Source organism: Mobula hypostoma, chromosome 11 (genome assembly GCF_963921235.1).
Source record: "Mobula hypostoma chromosome 11, sMobHyp1.1, whole genome shotgun sequence".
Classification (NCBI taxonomy): Eukaryota; Metazoa; Chordata; class Chondrichthyes; order Myliobatiformes; family Myliobatidae; genus Mobula; species Mobula hypostoma.
The window spans coordinates 108,242,123-108,257,460 of record NC_086107.1 but is presented as its reverse complement, the minus strand read 5'-3'; the positions used below and the strand labels follow the sequence as shown (position 1 = coordinate 108,257,460).

Below are 15,338 nucleotides of genomic sequence, written 5' to 3'. Positions count from 1 at the left end.
ACTGTGGTCTGACCTCCGAATGCTTGGCCTTTATATACTTGTCAATCAGCTGATTGGTCGACATTACGGGGGAGGTTCCATCGCCGATTGGTTGTGTGGCAAACTCTGTTTATTGTGGTCTGGAATTTCACCCACATCGGCTGATAAATAGGATGAAGGTCTACATATCCGTCGATCCTGTTTATAAGCCAATACAGGCAAAATTCCAGACCACAGCGCATCAAGTTCACCACACAACCAATCAGTGATGAGAACCCCTCTCTCCATCACAATTCAGTTTCCATAGTGATTACCCATCAGCTGATTGATAAATAAGGCCAAGCATTCGGAGGACACGCCACAAATGAACAGCACACTGATGATACACACAGAAGGATGAGGGGAGATCTTATAGAAATATATAAAATTATGAAAGGGACAGATAAGATAGAGGCAAGAAAATTGGTAGGTGAGACTAGAACTAGGGGAAAAAGCCTCAAGATTCAAGGAGTCAATTTAGGATGGAGATGAGGAGGAACTGCCTTTCCCAGAGAGCGGTGAATCTGTGGAATTCTCTGCCCAATGAAGCAGTGGAGGCTACCTCAGTAAATATACTTAAGACAAGGTTAGATAGATTTTTGCATAGTTGGGGAATTAAGGGTTATGGAGAAAAGGCAGGCAGGTGGAGATGAGTCCATGGTCAGGTCAACCATGATCTTATTGAATGGAAGAGCAGGCTCGATGGGCCAGATGGCTGACTCCTGCTCCTATTTCTTTTGCTCTTATGTCTCCTCGTGTGCTGATGAAACGTTTTCAAATTGATTTCCAAGATCAGAGAACAGCTCAGCCACCCAAGCAATACATTTTCTGAGTTTTGAATCAGTAGGGTGATTGGTCACGTGGATGTAATTGGGTGACATGGGCTCATGCTGTATCTTTAAATAAAAATGAATAAAATGTCTGTATAGAAAGGGGAGGAGTGTGCCATGCTTGATCCCCTGTCCTATAGAGGACAACAAGTCATGGATTGTAGTCATGAATATATTTTACTTATTGATTTATTTATTGAGGTACAGCGCACAATAGGCCATTTAGCTCTTTGCGCCCCGCCACTCAGCCACCCACCAATTTAATGCTAGCCTAATCAGGGGACAACTTACAATGACCAGTTAACCTGCCAGCTGGTATGTCTTTGGACTGTGGGAGGAAACTGGAGCACCCGGAGGAAACCCACGCGGTCACGGGGAAAACGTACAAACTCCTTAGAGGCAGCGGTGGGAAGTGAGCCCAGGTCACCCGCACTGTAAAGCGTGCCAACCACTATCCTACCGTGCCGCCCTCAGTGACTGAGTGCCCATAGGCATCTGATGTTGAGAATTCCCATGCTCCATCCGCCCTCTGTACAAGTAAGAAAGAGGAAGATCCTAACAGTTGCCTTTCTAAGTGAACGGTTGGGTTGTTAATAATTCCTGCTGGGCGCTCCATTCAAGGCAGTAAACAGGACACAACTTGACTCCAGACAACAGTCAAAAATCCAGGAAAAATCCTGTCACCCTCACCCACAACTCCCCAGGGCAACTGAAGCTTACTGACTGAGACAAGCTGTCTAATCCGGTCCTTTCTCTTCATCTCTTCCAGCCAGAGGAGCTGACAAATGTCTTGGAGATTAGCAATATCGTATTTACCAGCATGTTTGCCCTGGAGATGATTCTCAAGCTCACTGCATTTGGTTTCTTCAACTACCTGAGGAACCCTTATAACATTTTCGATGGTATCATCGTCATCATCAGGTGGGTGAAGGAATGCGCAAATGGCCGAAGGTGTTCTCCCCATTGCTCAGAGGCCACCTAACATGAGGATAAGAATAGAGAAGGGGACTGGTTTATCATGCTATTTGAGAAAAAAAAATAAGCTCCAGTTATTCGCAAAACCCTTCTGTCTGGACTAGAGAGTCTTACAGTTTGGACGAGCTGGGGCTTTTCTCTTTGTGATGAAGGAGGATGGAAGTGACTTGATAGAGGTGTACAAGATGATACAGAGGTATCAAAAGCATTAATAACCGAGACTTTTTCCCAGGGTGCAAATGGCTGGTACAAGGGGACATAATTTTAAGGTGATTGGAGGAAAGTATAGGAGAGATGTCAGAGTTAGGTTTTATATAGAGAGCATAGAAGGTCCATGGAAATCCCTGCCAGGGGCACTGGTAGAGGCAGATACTTTAGGAGCATTTAAGAAACTCTTAGATGGGCACATGGGTGATAGAAAAAATTAGAGCTATGTAGGAGGGAAGGGTTAGATTGATCTTGGAGTTGGTTAGAAGAGCAGTACAACATCATGAATTGAATGGCCTGTACTAAGCTGTAGTATCCTATGTTCTGTGTTCTTTCACGTGAGCAGATAGCTGGTCTCTTTGAATAGTGTCTGTAGGGGTTGGTATTGAAGGTGAGGTTAGGGAGGTTTGTTGCTGGAAGGCAGATGTATGAGAGGTTGGGGTTGTCAGTACTGAGCACTTGCCTTGACACTGAGGACAGGACAGGGTGGAGAAAATAAGGGTGTGGGGTGGTGGAGGTTTGTGAATGTTGGCAGAAGGGATGAGTGATAATGGAATGTTGTCTTTAGAGACATTAGAACTTGCCTTTTGAGTTTGAGGGGTATGAGAGCATCAGAGAAGGAAATGGAGTGTTAACCTCCAGGGTATTGGGGACACGGGACATTGGTGGAGGGCTGAGGGTTTGAGGATTAGCCTTGTTTGTATTAGGGCGTTGATGGGAGGCCCTAGAGTCGGAGGGTTGGCCTTGTGTGTTTGATGGCAGGGCCCAGGGTCTGAGGATTAGCCTTGTGTGTATGAGGGTGTTGATGGAGGTGATACACATCGGAGGGGAAGTTATTGGCTGGGGTGTTGGTGCATGGTAGGGAAGGGTCAATCTAGCTCTCGATTAACCTCGCAATTTAGCTTCGGTGTCACAATCCACTCTCCCCCACAAACATTAACATTGCAATTAGCAACATGGATGTGGACATTATTATAGATACAAAATGTGCATCCATGTTCAAACAAGAGGTGAAATTTCCAGTCCAAGGGTAGGCTAATGAAGAAAATCAGTAAACTCTGTGCTCTTTGATTTGATCTGATGGAAACGACACGTTTCACTGCATGTTTCGATGTACATGTAGCAAATGATCTTTAATGAACGTCCCATTATCTTGTAACTGCCTCTGCTCATTCAGAACCTCCCTCTGAGAGAAACGTCTTGACATTTCCTCTGCTGTGGCCTCTTAGGTATTTACATTTCAGTAAGATTACCCCTCATTCTTCTAAGCTCCACAGAGCACAATTCCCTCGTTCCATGACTTAGCCTGGTGAATCTCTTTTGGATAGTTTCCAATGCTTGTATAGTCTTCCGTAAATAGGGAGACCAAAGCTGTATACAGTACTCCAAAGTGCAGCCTTCGATGCATCCTGTAGACCCCTACAGGTAAAGCCTAAATTGCCATTTTGGTTCATAATTACTTGCATTGCCCACATTGTTTTTTATGTTTCACACACAAGAACACCTAGATCCCTCTGCACTCCGCTCATTTGTAGTTTCTCTCCATTTAGAAAATGCTTTTGATTCCTCCTCAGGTAGTCTCCAACCTGATGGGTATGAACAACGATTTCTCTAACTTCCAGTAATTGCACCCCTCTCCCAACTACACCGTTCCCCATTCCTGTTTTCTTCTCTCACCTTATCCCCTTACCTGACCACGACCTCCTTCACCTTATTCCACGGTCTCCTGCCCTCTGCTATCAGATTCCTCCTTCTCCAGCCTTTTATCTCTTTCACCAATCAAATTCCCAGCTCTTTACTTCACCCCCTCCCCGTCTCCCTGTTTCACCTATCACCTACCACCTTGTACTTCATCCTTCCCTCCCCCCACCTTCCTAATCTGACTTCTCTTTTTTTCCCTGGTCCTGATGAAGGGTCTCAGCCCAGAACATCGACTGCTTACTGTTTTCCATAGACGCTGTCTGACCTGCTGTGTTCCTCCAGCATTCTGTGTGTGCGTTGCTTTTAGACTTCCAGCATCCGCAGATTTTTTTGTGTTGTTGATTCCTCCTCTGCCTGCTTCAGATTCATATTCAGGTTCAGGTTCAGGTTCAAGTTCAGATTTAGATACAGATTCACCACTTTCATATCGAAACATACAGTAAAATGCGTTGTTCGCGTACACCACAGGTAAAGCCCTCCCATCCGTTGAGCACAACTACATGAAACGCTGTCGTAGGAAAGCAGCGTCCGTTATCAGGGACCCCCACCACCCAGGCCATGCTCTTTTCTTGCTGCTGCCATCAGGTAGAAGGTTCAAGAGCCTCAGGACTCGCACCACCGGGTTCAAGAACCGTTACTACCCCTCGACCATCAGGTTCTTGAACAAAAGGAGATAACTACACTCACTAGCCCCATCATTGAGATGTTCCCACAACCAATGATCTCACTTTAAGGACTCTTTATCTCGTGTTAAATCATGTTCTCATTTTTTGTTGCTATTTATTTATATTTGCATTTGCACAGTTTGTTGTCTTCTTTCTTCTGGTTGGTCTTTCATTGATCCTGTTATAGTTACTATTCTATACATTTGCGGAGTATGCCCGCAAGAAAATGGATCTCAGGGCTGTATGTAGTGACATATATGTACTTCGATAATAAATCCGCTCTGAACTTTGACCCAACACTGTCCAACCATGTGCTGGGGGCAGCCCACAAGTGCTGCCACACGTTCCGGTGCCAGCGTAGCTCGCCCACAAACAACGCAACACAAGTAGCGACCGCGGAAAATCAGAACAACAACAACAACAGCCAAACAAGCCCCTTTCCCACCCACCCACCTGCTCTCACCAGGCGGCAGTTCACCGGATCGATTCCTGGGATGGTGGGCCTGCTGGAGTCAAGGGGAGGCCGGGCCGGTGCGCAGGGGGGGTGGGGGAGGAGGGAGCTGAGGACCGCGCTGACAGATGTCCACGGGCTGGTTGAGCGTCGCACAAAGGCTGGTAGAGTCTGGTTCGGTCAAATGGACAGTCTCCTGTGTAAATATGTGGAAGCACTGACCACTGAGGAGAGGTTAGAATGAACATCAGACTTCCAGTGACTGTCCACATGTACAAAGAAACGTGTTCCGCTTGATAATAAATGTCACATCTCACACCTGAACCCACTCACCCGAACAATCTACATTTATTTCAGAGGCCAAATACCCTCATCATAACAGGCACTCCGTATATTTCTCTTTTCACACATGCTGTCCTGAGTGTTTCCAGAAATTTCTGTTTTCAGAAATACAACTCCCTAGCATTTTAATTCTTTCCCTCTCCAGGTGAGTACCGGTGTTTACTTTGAATTCTGGCTTGTAGCCTTGTTCATTTGTGGTGAAGCCCCCTCAAGTGGGGAGTTAGGAGTTGGTCTCCCTCCAATCCAAGCTGCTTGGAGAGAGGTGGACTGCGGAAAGCAAATGAAGCTGCCAGGAGATAGGCTGCAATCTCTCCCAGAGACTGGAGTTCCTCTTGTGCGTCACAACACAACTTTCATCACACTGCAGGCAGCTTGTGATCCTTTTGTGTATCGATGCCTGAAATGTTGGAAATGACTCAATCAATGAGAGCTTCATGAGAGCACACTCTGCGTAGAGCTGAACAGACCCACTACATCACCCTGTGTAGAGCTGAACAGAAACACACAGATACACTACATCACACTCAGTGTAGAGCTGAACAGAAACACACAGATACACTACATCACACTCAGTGTAGAGCTGAACAGAAACACACAGATACACTACATCACACTCTGTGTGGAGCTGAACAGACACACACAGACACACTACATCACACTCAGTGTAGAGCTGAACAGAAACACACAGATACACTACATCACACTCTGTGTGGAGCTGAACAGACACACACAGGCACACTACATCACACTCTGTGTAGAGCTGAACTTAACAGGCACACTACATAGACATGCATCAACACACACACACAATGGAAAGATACACACAGATACTCCCACAGGTCTATGCAAACACACACACACACACACATAGACATATGCAGACAGACAGACAGACACACACCAACAAATACAGCTACAAGTGCAAGCAAACACCCACACATGCACATGCACACACAGACACACAGATAGACACTCTCACACACAAAGGGACAGACATGAACAGATACTGCCACAAGTCCGTGGAAACTTGCATACATTCACATACACATAAAGACGCACACAAACACACACATACGTGGACACACAGATACTTTTACAAGCTCGTGCAACAGACACAGCACGCACACACACACACACACACACACACACTAGCTCATGTCCCATGTCCTAACCCACATAAGGGACACTGCATCTTTAAACCAAAGCTCTCCTAACCACTGAACAAGCAAATCCAGGTCAAATTTCTTTTTGATTGCCTAGATTATGGAATTGTTGGCCAATTGCTTTCCCTAATTTACTGCAAGGATGATTGAATTAGTCAAATTCTGCTGCACTGTCAAGGGATTTTCCAACATCTTCCACACAGTTGCCCATGCGAAGCACCGTTGGCCTGGTTGAATAGATGTCTCATTAATATAGCACCCGAGGCTGCCCCCAGGCACTTTGCAGCCAATTATGTCATATCTGCATGAACACAGTAAGATCTCACAAACAGAAATTTGATGATGGGCATAATTATACATTTTATTGATAATAGCTAAGCGATTAAAAAAATATATCCAGAGGCTACAGAGAAACCTTCCACCATTTCAGAAAAAGTGACCATGGCATCTTTTCCATGTGCAGGAGAATATCGCCAGAATTTCTTCCACCCCCCAAACCCACAGCCCTGGGCAGCATAATTTAAAGGATCTGACAAGCTGCTGCTTGACTCCCCCTGGGGCGAAAAGGCTCCGGTTCAAAGCTTCATCCCAACGATAGTGCCTCAGGACTCCATCAGTACGGACAGTGGGAATATTAGTGGTCCGGTGCATGCCTGAACCCCCCCCCCCCGCCCCGCCACCAACCTACCGATTCAGTGTTACTGACCGAGCCACTGTAACACAGCTGCATAATACATAGGCACAAGTTTTATCTTTTTAACATGCCTTCTCTTGGGGCAGCGTCTGTGAAATCGTGGGCCAGTCGGACGGGGGCCTCTCTGTGCTGCGCACCTTCCGTCTCCTGCGAGTGCTGAAGCTGGTGAGATTCATGCCAGCTCTGCGCCGCCAGCTGGTGGTCCTGATGAAGACGATGGATAACGTGGCCACCTTCTGTATGCTCCTGATGCTCTTCATCTTCATTTTCAGGTGAGTCCCATCGCAGCCCAAGGCTCAGATCGTACCGACTTCCAACTCTTCCCCCTCCCCCTCCCCCTCAGTTCTCTTCCTCTTCCTGCTCCATCCCTGAAGTTCTAACTCATGATGTGGTTCCAACTTGCTGGGTGTTGTGCGGAGACAGTAAATTTATAGCAGGGGATAGTGAATTCTTGGTTCAGTAGCGTGGCGGAGAGAGATGGGGAGTGATAAAGGGTGGGGGGGGGGTTCCATTCAGGGTTGTTACAGGCAGTCAAAGTCTGTAACAGGCTCAAACAGCCCGAGGCGCAAACTTCAGGCTAAAACAAACTCTGGTGAACCCATGCCTAGTTACTAGCCTAGCAACAGCTTCATAAGACTCCAGGAATGAAGCTTGCCGTTAATATGTACATATAAAGTAAAAATGGAATTGTACACAATTAACATAAAACATAGATGAGATTTCTTTTAGAAATGTTTAGAGATACAGCAGTTAGAAGGCCCTGCCTGCCTAATGATGCCCTGCCCTTGGGACCAATTAACCCAATAACCCGTACATCTTTGGAAGGCGGGAGGGAGCCGGAATACCTGGAGGAGACCCACGCATTGATGAGGAGAATGCACAAGCGCCTTACAGACAGCGGCAGGAATTGAATCCAGTGTTGCGTTAGTGCCCGTACCGTCAAGTGCTGACGCTTGAAACTGCTCCAGACCTGTGTATGCATAGCGCACATGGGGTAGAGATTGTGGGGGAGAAAGCAGATCAGAAATAATGTAAGTATAGTGAAAACGTTGGATCGAGGAGCGCTGACGAGTGACGCTCCCTGTTGGCACAGGGTCACGTGTGCCGGAGCAATTCCAGGGTGAATGCACCAACTGAGGGCCTTTCAGCCCCTCAAGGATGCTCTAACCTGCCCCAGCTCCACCCTGTTGCTCAAATCTTTACAAAGCGCTGTTGCCCTCACACTCACCCTAGCAGGTTGAAGAAGCCAAAAGATATTTGGCCCATCCAGCCTGCTCCACCACTCTATTATGATTGATTATTTTCTCAACCACATTCTCCCACCTTCTCCCTATAACCCTTAATCCTCTCACCATTCAATAACCCATCAATTTCTGCCTTAAATCCACCCAATGACTTGGCCTCCACAGTCTTCTTTGGCAACGAATTCCACAGATTCACCAACCCCTGGCTGAAGAAATTCTTCTTCATCCCTTTATTCTGCTTTCCTAATAACAGCACAACACAGTACAGGCCATTCAGCCCACAATGTTATGCCAACCTTTTACCCTACTCCAAGATCAATCTAGCTCTTCACCTCCCTCCCACCCACATAGCCCTCTATTTTTCATTCATCCATGTGCCTATCTGAGAGATCTATCTACTGTGGAAACATCTTCTCCGTGTTCACTCTATCCAGTGTCTTTTGCCTCCACCCGAGAGGGTAGAAAGGCCTCAGTTTAATGTCCCATTGAAAGGCAGCTCCACTGAACCGTACAACACCCTCTCGCCCTGGAATTGCTCTATAGTCCCAAGACAGGGATGTGAACCCTCAACCTCCTGACTGGGAAACCTTAAAAAATGTTTGTCATTACAAGTTCCAATCTGGACCTGCTTTCCCTTCCCTCCCTGGGTTGTTCTGTGTGGTGGGTTATTCATTACCTATTGAGTAATATTATTCATCTTGCACTTTATTGTTTACCTGCACTGCACTTTCTCTGTAGCTATTACACTGTGTTCTGCCTGCATTGTTATTGTTTTAACTTTGCTCTGCCTCAGTGCATTGTCTAACGATCTGAACTGTGTGAACAGTATGCTTTTCACTGTCTCTCGTTACATGGGACAATAATATTCCAGTTCAGAGAACAAAATCTCCTTAATCTCTTCAGCTATAACTGAATTGAATGAAGGGGGTTAGCGGGGGCGGGGGGGGGCAGAATTCCTTTTATTTAGCTGACCGGTCAGGTTCCGAGCCCGTTCACCATGGGTAATTGGCTGGCCGCCGCGAGCTCTCGTGGCTCTCTCTGACCTTGCAAGTAGGCCTCGTTACCATGGCGATGCAGAGTGAGCTTGACAGGACATTTCCCGCCAGCGCAGAGCAGTGTCAAAACCCTGCAAAAGTGCCTAATTGAGAAATCTAGCTGCACATTAGCGTCGTTTGAGGTTCAGCTATGCCGCATAATTGGTATGAAGATGAGAAGGAAAATGAAAACCAATCAGACTAGCTGTCGGAACCATCTGTGCACTTTAGGGAAATTATAAACTTGCTGTTTTAATTTGACTGAATGAGAAAAGGGACAGATGGGGTGACTCTAATCTCTAACACGTGCAGCATTTAAAAACAAACTGCTGGAAGAACTCAGCAGGTCAAGCAGCATCTGTGGAGGCAAAGGGGAATGATTGACATTTCAGTTCAAGACTGTATCTGGACCACATTTCATCCTCTTTCAATGCACACAAAATGCTGGAGGAACTCAGCAAATCAGGCAGCATCTATGGAGGGGAATAAGCAATCAACAGATTTCAGACTGAGAATGTTCATCAGGTCTTGGCCTGAAATTTTGACCTATTTATTCCCCTCCATAGATAGTACCTGACTTGCTGTGTTCCTCTAGTGTTTTGTGTGTGTTACTCAAGATTTCCAGTTTCTACACAATTTTTCGTATTTAGTCCAGTCTTTTTGGAGGTTTAAGACCTGAATCAGGACCTGGCTGCCCTCTTGCCTGTATGGATGCTGCCTGACCCACTGAGTTCTTCCTGCAATTTGTTTTTGATCCAGATTCTGATGTCTGCTGTCAGGTGCATTTCACCTGCTTTATTGTTAAACTAACCTTTGACCTCCCTCTTTCTTCTATCCTCCAGCATTCTGGGAATGCACATCTTCGGCTGTAAATTTAGCCTCAAGACTGACGGTGGAGACACTGTTCCTGACAGGAAGAACTTTGACTCACTTCTCTGGGCGATCGTCACGGTATTCCAGGTTAGTGTACGGGGCAACACCAGGCCGGGTGGTGCAGGCAGGTGGGGAAAGCTTATTGACCAATAGACTGGTACTGGCGGATGTCACAGTAGCATAGCGCATCGCTTTATAGTGCCAGTGATCACCGATCGGGGGTCAATTCCCAACATTGCCTGTAAGAAGTTTGTATACTGACCACGTGGGTTTCCTTGAGGTGCTCCGGTCTGCTCCACATTCCAAAGACATTTAGTAGACGTGCTATGTTGCCACCAAAAGCGGCTGCCCAACACAATACTCACTTTTCACTGTTTTGATGTACGTGTGGCAAATAATGCTATCTTATTCAATACACTCACTGAATTGCACTGTACTGCTGCCACAAAGACAACTAGTTTCATGGCATGTGCTGGTGATATCAAACCTGATTCTGATTCTAATTCTTTATCAACCACTACGGAGAGAGTAAAGGCCAAGCCAAGGGCTGGGGGTGTGGTGAGGCATTTGGCTGGGTAGAGGATGGTGGGGGAGGGTTGAGTTGTCAGGCGATTTGGAGGGCCACAACAACGGGATGTTGGGACACGAGGTGGGGTGTAGTGTATTGGAGTTGCTCTGCAAGCCCAACAGCAGAGTTGATGTGTATTGCGCTAGATGAGCTCCAGGAAGCACCAGCAACTTCAGAGCATATGTTGACTCTTTACTGAAGACTAATAATACTGTCAACTATCTACAGCACAACACTTCAAAGTTCAAAGTACATTTATTATCAAAGTATGCATACATCATACAACCTTGAGATTCATCCCTCATGGTTCCGCCTCCTTCTACTACCCATTGTGCTTTCCCCCATTCCTTCTTCACCTTTCCTGCCTATCCCCTCCCTGCTTCCCCTCCCCTACCCCTTTATCTTTCCCCTTACTGGTTTTTCACCTGGCACCTACCAGCCTTCTCCTTCCCACCCTCCCCCCATCTTCCTTATAGGGCCTCTGCCCCCTCCCTCTTCAGTCCTGATGAAGGGTTCCGGCCCGAAGCGTTGACTGATCGTTTCCACGGATGCTGCCCAACCTGCTGAGTTCCTCCAGCGTGTTGTGAGTGTTGCTTTGACCCCAGCTTCTGAAGAGTATTTTGTGCTTGATGTTTATCACCTTACAGTCAGCCACAAAACAAGAGACCCAAAAGAACTCATAAAAAATACCTGACTAACACCCAACGTGCAGAGAGAGAGAGAAAAGGAACAAATAATACCAACAATCAAAGTAGGCAAATAGCATTTGGAACGAAAGGGAGTCCTCGGACATGAAGCAGCCAGAGTAGGCCCAGAGCCTCAGCCTCAGTTTAGCACACAGTGGAGCAGATGTTGTGGAGCCCACAGACACGAAGCCCGGAGCAGCTGGAACAGGCCCACAGCGTCAGCCTCCATTCAGCACATGGTGGAGTGAACGTTGCAGAGCTCAGAGCAGCCAGGGTCAGTGCAGCGCTGAGAAGAGAAAACATCGCAGGGCAGCGAGCAGAACTAGCCCAGGCCTCATCTCTGGCCCTGACACCCTGCCTTTTCAATCCACCCGGCCCAGCATTTAAATTGTCCAAATATCAGATCATTCCTCAAATCACCTTGACGTTAAATCCACTCATGACTCATTAATATGTGCTTTCCCTCTTTAATAAGAGTACTTCGTGTACTTACAGTAATTACAAATTCAGCCTGTGACTAACTTTCTAAAGTGCTTCAGACTTCTTAACTGTGTTTGGATCTGTAGTGCTGTAGTTTTTTTTTGAAATGAAGACTCTGGGACATTGTCGGTGACTTGCGTACCTACTCAATGGTTTATCTTATATCAGAATCAGATTTATTATCACTGCCGTGTGATGTGAAATTTGTTCTTTTGTGGCAGCAGTACGGTGCAAGATTTAAAAATTTACTCTAATTTAAAATAAGAAACATATAATAAAATAAATAAATAGAGCAAATAGTGAGCAAAATATTGAGGTAGTGTTCCTGGACCATTCGGAAATCTTTTCATTGCAGAAGAGAAGAAGCAGTTCCTAAAATTTTGAGTGTTCATCCTCAGGCTCCTGTACCTCCACCCTGATGGGAGGAGGCATGTCCTGGGTGGTGGGGGTCCTAGATAATGGATGCTGCCTTCCTGGGACACTGCCTTTTGAAGATGCCCTCGGTGGTGGGGCAGCTAGTGCCCATGATGGAGCTGGCTAGAGTCTACAACCTCTGCAGATTTTTCCCAGTCCTGTGCACTTGTTTGTTCATTATATACCGTGTCGTATGACGTGGGTGATCATGGTCTTTCCATGACCATGATTGTTCTTGGCAAATTTGTTTACAGAAGTGGTTGGCCATTGCCACCTTCTGGGCAGTGTCTTTACAAGATGGGTGACTCCCAACCATTATCAATACTCTTCAGAGATTGTCTGCCTGGTGTCAGTGCTCGCATAACCAGGACTTGTGATATGCAAACAACAGGAATTCTGCAGATGCTGGAAATTCAAGCAACACACATCAAAGTTGCTGGTGAACGCAGTAGGCCAGGCAGCATCTCTAGGAAGAGGTACAGTCGACGTTTCAGGCCGAGAACCTTCGTCAGGACTAACTGAAGGAAGAATTAGTAAGAGATTTGAAAGTGGGAGGGGGAGGGGGAGATCCAAAATGATAGGAGAAGACAGGAGGGGGAGGGATGGAGCCAAGAGCTGGGCAGGTGATTGGCAAAGGGGATATGAGAGGATCATGGGACAGGAGGCCCAGGGAGAAAGACAAGGGTGGGGGGAAACCCAGAAGATGGGCAAGGGGTATAGTCAGAGGGACAGAGGGAGAAAAAGGAGAGTGAGAGAAAGAATGTGTGTATAAAAATAAATAATGGATGGGGTACGAGGGGGAAGTGGGGCATTAGCGGAAGTTAGAGAAGTCGATGTTCATGCCATAAGGTTGGAGGCTACCCAGACGGAATATAAGGTGTTGTTCCTCCAACCTGAGTGTGGCTTCATCTTTACAGTAGAGGAGGCCGTGGATAGACATGTCAGAATGGGAATGGGATGTGGAATTAAAATGTGTGGCCACTGGGAGATCCTGCTTTCTCTGGCGGACGGAGCATAGGTGTTCAGCAAAGCAGTCTCCCAGTCTGCGTCGGGTCTCACCAATATATAGAAGGTCACATCGGGAGCACCGGACGCAGTATATCACCCCAGCCGACTCACAGGTGACGTGTCGCCTCACCTGGAAGGACTGTCTGGGGCCCCAAATGGTGGATATGCACCTTGTGATATGCACCAGCTGCTCCCATGGCTTCATGTGACCTTGACAGGAGAAGCTAAATAGGTGCTACACCTTGCCCAAGGGTGAACTGGAGGGAAGGAGCACCTTATTCCTCCTTTAGTAGAGACGTATCTCCACCTAAGCATTAACACCTTCATTTCGGGCGGTGATGTAACCACTCAGAATGCTCTCTACCATACATTAGTAGAAATTTGGTAGCGCCTTTGGTGACATACCAAATCTCCTCAAATTTGTAATCAACTATAGCCACAAGTGTGCCTTCTTCATGATTGCATCAATATGTTGGACTCAAGACCAAGGATGTAATGTTGAAGCTTTATAAAGCACTGGTGAGGCCTCACTTGGAGTATTGTGAGCAGTTCAAGCCCCTTATCTAAGAAAGAATGTGTTGACATTGGAGAGGGTACAAAAGAGGTTCACAAAAATGATTAAGCTTCTACACATTGGAATGCGGAAGAATGAGAGATGACCTCATTGAGACCTATCGAATGTCGGAAGGCCTTGATAGAGTGGATGTGGAGAGGGTGTTTCGTATGATGGGTGAGTCTAAGACCAGAGGACACTGCCTCAAAATAGAGGGATGTCCTTTTAGAACGGAGGTGAGGAGGAATTTCTTCAACCAGCAGCTGCGGAGGCCAAGTCATTGGTATATTTTAGGCAGAGGATGATAGGTTCTTGATTAGTCAGGGCATGAAAGGGATATGGGGAGAAGGCAGGAGATTGGGCTGAGAGGAAAATGAATCAACTATAATGAAATGGTGGAGCAGACTCGATGGGCCAAATGGCCTAATTCTGCTCCTATATCATGTGGTCAAGGTCTAGGACAGACCCTCAGAGATGTTGACATCCAGGCACTTTCCACTACTGGACCCTTCCATGAGGACTAGTGTGTGTTCTCCTGACTTCCCCTCCTTGATGTCCACAATCAATTCCGTGGTCTTACTGATGATGAGGGCAATGATGTTGTTGCAGCACCACTCAACCAACCACAACTGGAGTAAATCCATCAATCACACGATTCTCTGACAAGTCTGATGAGTTTCTCCCTACAATCAATTGGCCAATGTGGATACTCATGACTTCTTTAATTTGAATAAGGTTTTACTTAATGCCTATGGAGTGGGTAGTATATAATCAATATCCCACTTCAGCAGTTCCCACTTTCTTGCCACTCTTGGTGCCCTCGCATTCTCATGATGCTTGGGCTTTTCCTCTCTTTCTCTTCCCATTGAGTTGGAAGGATACAATTGACCATTTGGCTTTTACTTCACTTGCAGTCCCTCCACATTTCCTCCGGCCAGGGCTGCGATACACTCGAGTGCTCCCAGTATCTGTGTCACTTCAACTGCTGTGCTAAGGTGACTCCAAAGGTGTTATGAGATGTTGCACACAGCACTTGAATCAGAAATTAGCTCAGCAATGAATTAGATTCTAGCAATTTTGGCATGCTTGTCTCGTCAAAGTTTCTTTGAGAAAGGGTAAATGAGTCTGGACACTTTGGCTGCACTGTTCTACGTTAAATAGTCTACTTCATCTTTTTTATGCCATGGACCGATACCATCAAGCAAGAGGTCCGTGGACCTCAAATTGTGAACCCCTGGTCTAGGGGAATTAACATAATCGATACTGTACCTCCATATAAAGCACTTGGACAGGTATGACCAGTATTCCCTCTAATTTGCAATGACAGTGTGCGCATAAAATCTTGTGCTGCGTGATTTTTTTACCCAGTGACAACAACACGTGCGCACTGAATAATTTCCTCAATAAAAACTGTATAAATAAGTCAGCTCTA

The 15,338-nt window shown here is 46.4% G+C and overlaps 1 protein-coding gene across 1 annotated transcript in view; it reads left to right on the top strand.

Moving 5' to 3' along the window:
• LOC134354396 (voltage-dependent T-type calcium channel subunit alpha-1I-like) overlaps positions 1 to 15,338 on the top strand; it is an 843,079-nt gene that overhangs the window by 651,276 nt on the left and 176,465 nt on the right. The window contains exons 11-13 of the mRNA XM_063063387.1: positions 1,618 to 1,769; positions 7,133 to 7,318; positions 10,167 to 10,284. Coding sequence (XP_062919457.1) covers positions 1,618 to 1,769; positions 7,133 to 7,318; positions 10,167 to 10,284 — 456 coding nt within the window. The remainder of the gene's footprint in view (positions 1 to 1,617; positions 1,770 to 7,132; positions 7,319 to 10,166; positions 10,285 to 15,338) is intronic.